The following is a 5,587-nucleotide window of genomic DNA, read 5'->3' as shown; positions in this document are numbered from 1 at the left end:
CCTGCAGTGACAGATGTGGTTCGGCTGAAGCAGTGCTCCTGCAGAAGGTGCAGTTTCCCTCCGGAGGTCCAGTGATGATGTGGAGAAATCCAATTTTCCTCTGAAATCCAGTGGAAAAAGGGCTACTTCGTGTCCCAAAATCTCAGTTTTTATCTTGGTAGGAAAGGTTTGGCTCTTCCCCCTGGCTGGAGCATCTCCCAATGGGATGAAGCAATTTTATCAGTCATGCAGTGGGACTCAATGGGCCATTAGCAGAAGATAACTCCCGGGATGAAGGATGAAGGTTGTGAAAAGATGAAGAACAATGCCCCACCTGGTTTAAATGGATGGCCCATTAGCAGAATATATCCCATGGAGATAATGATCACTGCCCCACCTGGTCACAACAGATGATGTTAGAATAGATACTTTTTTGTCACATCCTATATTACAACTCAAGACAACCACCTGTTTGTGCGGAAGCAAAGTGTTTTCTTCCATTCCCATTCTTGATTCTTCTTTTTCTGCCCCAAAACTGCCAAATATGCGCTGCTTGTAGGAGATTAGTGACATTGTCTCAACAAATAAATTTTTTGTAATTAATAGTCAAGTACTACAAATACTAAAAATTGAGGTACTCAACCCCAGTCAGGATTTGACCCTCAGTCTTATTGGCAACTTCCATTGTTTTTATTCTGCTTTTGACAATCCAGGTTTATCTGTGGATGGATCAGCTTCTTCTAAGTCCGCAAACTCTTCCTCTATAATTGGCTTCAGTATTTTCTCTATTTGTGTAAGTCTTTTTTTCAGTTTCTGTTGTGCACCTTCATATTCAGCCAACAACCTGGCAAACTTTGTTTGTAACCTGTCCATAGAACGTTCCATGTAGGCAACCTTCTCTTCCAGATCTTTAGGATCACTTCCTAAATTTGCAATTTCAATGTCCAGCAGCCCATCTTTCATTAGGATTTGCTTGCCTTTTTCTTCCAGCATAGCCTTTGCATCTGGATACTCTGTTAAAGCCTCCATGAGATCATCTTTAGACAGACAAAACAAGTCTGAGTATCCAATACTTTTAATATTGGCTGTTCTTCGATTGCCAGCTTTGCTACCCTTGATATTAAGGATGCTGATTTCTCCAAAGTAGCTACCATCGCTTAGGACCACAAATTGGGTAATTCCATCATCAGCAACTACTGCCAGCTTGCCTTCTTTGATAATGTACATCTCTCGTCCAATATCTCCTTTTCTGCAAATATAATCTCCAGGACTGTATACTTGGGGCTGGAGTTTCAAAACCAGTTCAACCAGCAGACCAGCTTCACAGTCCGCAAAAATCCGAACTTTTTTCAGCGTTTCCAAGTGAACATTGATTGCAATCTCTGCTCTTAGTTTATCTGGCAGATACTTCAAGACTTCTCTCTCATCCACAGCCTTTTTGTTTGTCCACAGGTAGTCGAACCACTTTATAACTCTTTTTTCCATGTCCTTACTTACATTCCGAAAGTGCATATACTGCTTGATAGCATCAATCCTCGCTTGAAACTCCGCCCTGGCAGCATTCATGTTGGAGATCATTGAGCCCACGTTACCAACAATGGTAGCAAAGATCAGTACTCCAACCAAGAAGTCAATGACCACGAAGAAATACTCAGAATCTCTTACAGGAGGGGGGGTTTCACCGATAGTAGTCAGGGTCAATGTTGACCAGTAGAGACTGTAGACATATTTTCTAGTCAGGCGGGCAAATTCAGGATCTGAGGTGTTGGGGTAGACCCATGTGTCAGCCCCAAATCCAATGGCTTTTGAGATCGAGTAGTACACACAGGCGTTCCAGTGAATAATAATCACAATGTACATGACAAGGTTAGAGATCCTGAAGATATTTGGGTAGTTTGTTCTTGTTTCTGTTCTCTGGAAGAATTCAAACATCCGAGCTACTCTGAGTAGTCTGTTTATTCTTAATTCTGGGTAATTCAATCCTAACTTAAAGTATAAGAGATCGGTTGGTATGATTGACAGAAAATCTAGTTTGAATTGAAAAGATTTCTTGTATTTCTCTCGTAGCTTTTGCTCTTCTTTCACCAGAAGACCTTGTTCCAGGTAACCTAAAATAAAATTGTAAATAATAAAAAATGCCACAGGTTCAAATGTGTTGTGTTTAATATCAGTCCAAATCTACTTTGAAAAATATTTTGGGTGCAAATTCTCTTAGTTTTTAATATTTAACTTCTCTTACTTTTTAATATTTCTTATTTCCAAATAGTCAGCTTAGTCCTATATGGTTCAGCTTGAGGTTTGAAAGATAAACAATTCTAGATCTGAATATTTTTCTCCACTTTTCCACTATGGTGAACAACTGAAAAAAAAAAATGTATCTTCCCCTCTAAAGAAACCTCCACAAGCTATTGGAAGGGTTATTAATGAGGGAAAGAATTTGAACACAGGAATTTCAGTTCCATATAGAGTGTACCTACTTAATAGCTCAATAGGATAATATTATAAAATAAATAGTTGCAGCTGAAGTTAATTGAATGTCTTGCTTGCTCAGTGGTCTTGAAAATCAAGCAAATACTTGAATCTTCCATTACTGCAAAAACCAGATTTAGGTGCTGGTTTTTCAGACCCCCTGATCCTCTCCTGGCTGCATCACATGGTTCTTTTGTCTTGGTGAGTCAGCTGCAGGTAGAACAGCTTGTACTTGCATTTCTCAAACTTTATGTGTCCTTTGAGTAGTACACCAGAATTGCATCAGAATTTCTCCTACTTTTACAGTAAGGCTGCAGTCTTTCAGAAATCTATCTCTCTGTCTTTATCTCATTAAGGCTATTCAGATAAGACAAGTAGTAGTTTTTTCTTTAAAAAAGAAAAAACTGGTGTAAATATGTAAAAAGGAATAATTAATCATTGAGTATATTTACCTGTCCTTGTCCGTACAAACATATCAGCAACATAAATGGCATCAGAAACATAATCAATAATAAACCATGCCACTAAGTAATCGTGCTGAAGCTCATCAAAACAGGCTCTGAATATGAAAAAACAAAAGTAAGTTACCATAAAACCAAAATTAAATACTTGCATGAATCAGTGATGAATAGAATATTTTTTTATCTAGTCAGGTATATTATGATTTTCCAGAAATTCTTTGTAGTCATTAAAGGAGTACATCACCTTGCGATAATCATGGTCCAGTTGTACATGACAGGCATTGTGATGCAAAACAACCAGTTGTAATATATATTTCCTGCTGGATCAATGGTGAAAATATCTTTCTTCTTCCTAAGTGGTAAGCAGGGAGGAAAAAAGAGATTTAAGGTGGGATTTGAAATACACATATAATTTTTGAGGAATTAAGCATCCCAGAAATTATTATTGTGAAATAAATGGTCTTTATCAAAACTAAACTTCCTTGCTCAAATGCATGGAAGATATGAAGCTGGTGTGACTTGGTTTGGCACACACTTTAGAATCTAAATTTTGCTGAGCAAAGTTAGCTTGGCAGTCTCACTTCACTCTATAGTGGCACGTGTGATTTTTAAATGTTTTTTTCTGCCCAAATAACTCTCTTGTCTGATAATTTATTTTATCATTAAAAAAAAGATTATGTGACTACTAATTTTTAAATAATATAAATTATGAGATGAATCATGCCTTTGTCACAGGGAAAAGTCTAGCCCTGAGGAAGATAAAACACTGGCATAGTTCACATAAAGAAACCAAAGAATGGAAACCATACAAAACAAGTTTCTACTGCACTGTTTTAAATTTCTCTTCCTTAGCCAGAAAATTATGAATTTACCAAGCAGACTACAGAGCAAAAAGTTTTAGAATATAGAAGAGTTTACTTGCTTGTAGGTGCCTTTGTGTGTGGAAGAAATTGCTTTATACTGGCATATCATTTGCTGCAGTGTGTTATCCAAGAAATACTAGATAATCAGAATCCAAAGAACATATGTTGATTAATGTTTTCAGATCACCTCCATGCATGCATATTTCTGTTGTCCACATATGAAGTTAAGTCAAACAACTCTAAGGAGAACAACAGCAGTCTTTACACTCATTCACTAAAGCATAAACATCCTTACATGACATCTGTGAATGAATTTGTTCTTACATCAAAAGCAATATTTTTTTATTATATATCATAACTGGACCTAAATGAAAATACTTACACTTCTATATTTTCTTTCTTCTTTAACTTATCTTTATCTTTACTTTTCTCCTTTTTTTCTTTGTTCTTTTGTGTTTCTCCATCCTTTTTTTTTTCTGGCTTGCTAAGAAATAGATTAACATTTTCCATTGTTAAGGACCAAGTTAAAACATATTTAGAAAAAAACCTGAATATCTTAGAAATAGTAGTATTATTACTTTTCATCTTACCTTTTCTTTTCTTTTTTCCTTTTCTTCTCCTCTCTAAGGAAAAGAAAAATATGATAGGGTCTTGGGATGTGCATCCCTTTTCTTCAACATCTATTTATTAGCAGCATTTGAATTCAGTAAGGATAACATTATGCTTAAAAAAAGTGTTTGTCTTATTGCTTATTGTATTCATCTAGAACTACTTTTGTTTTAAATTAATAGATACAATATCAGTAACTTTGGTAATAAGGATGATGATCATCATAACTGATGTGCATGAAGTTGAAATGTATGTGCAGTCTCTTTTGGGCTTACCTGAATGAAACTATTAGATATTTATTATATCTAATAATGTATTAGATATAATAATTATTTATTTATGCTTTTATAATCAAAATTGCAGTACTCTCGTATTATCAAATGGCAAAGATACTTACTCATCTTTATTACTATTATTGTTAATATTGTAGCATGCAAATACTCCAGGTAGATATTGTTGCCTGGGGAACAAAAAACAACACAGTTATAGGGTATCTGCTGAAATAAAAAAAAATCTCCTAATCTCAAAAATTAAGTTTATTACTAAGACTGAAAAAAATTAAATGATAGTAAGTAAATGTGCTTAGCTAATCCTATGTAAATCTTCAAACTAAAAGAAACCAAACTAACACAAAATATATTTGGCATACCTGTGTTCCCCTTTGTGCACTGGTCCAAGGTCCTTACTGGTGTCATGCACTACCACAGTGGGAACAATTGTATGGGAGTGATGGGTCTCAATTGCTCCTACCTTCATGGTCAGGTGTGTTTTAACTTGGGTAATTGAAGAAGACTGAATAAAAAAAAAGAATCAAGTCATTTCACCTCTAGAATAAGTAGCTTTTTTTCCCCTAAAATTGAATCCTTTGCATCCTTGCTTTCCAGAAGACCAACAAGAATATTTCCTGTCTCCCATGACATTCTGACCAGACAAGAAAAGTACCTGGCAACTGCTGCTAAAGGGAACATTGGACACATCTTTAGGGAAGCATTAATTTAGGTCTTTCTCCTGAGTTTTGGCACATACTGTGAAAATATTTAAACAATTGCATTTGAACATCTACCACTGTTTCTTCGGGTTTTGAACCAAAGGCTTTAAACACTGTATCAAGATGGATAAACAGATCCATGCACAGATGACATCCTGAAAACCAGACTAAAAAGTGTCCCCTGGTTGTAGGTCCAAAGAAATCTCAGTATGTCTGAT

The 5,587-nt window shown here is 35.7% G+C and overlaps 1 protein-coding gene across 1 annotated transcript; it reads right to left on the bottom strand.

Moving 5' to 3' along the window:
- Nucleotides 1–669: 669 nt before the first annotated feature.
- On the bottom strand, nucleotides 670–5,137 carry CNGA1 (cyclic nucleotide gated channel subunit alpha 1). The gene is given in 7 exon segments (XM_033061107.1): nucleotides 670–2,087; nucleotides 2,901–3,007; nucleotides 3,154–3,257; nucleotides 4,157–4,256; nucleotides 4,363–4,388; nucleotides 4,775–4,841; nucleotides 5,013–5,137. Coding segments are annotated over 7 exon segments (1,947 nt in total).
- Between the last annotated feature and the right edge of the window lie 450 nt (nucleotides 5,138–5,587).

Source organism: Catharus ustulatus, chromosome 5, assembly GCF_009819885.2.
Source record: "Catharus ustulatus isolate bCatUst1 chromosome 5, bCatUst1.pri.v2, whole genome shotgun sequence".
Lineage (NCBI taxonomy): Eukaryota > Metazoa > Chordata > Aves > Passeriformes > Turdidae > Catharus > Catharus ustulatus.
Note: the sequence above shows the minus strand (reverse complement) of the source record. Positions and strands in the feature narration are given on the sequence as shown.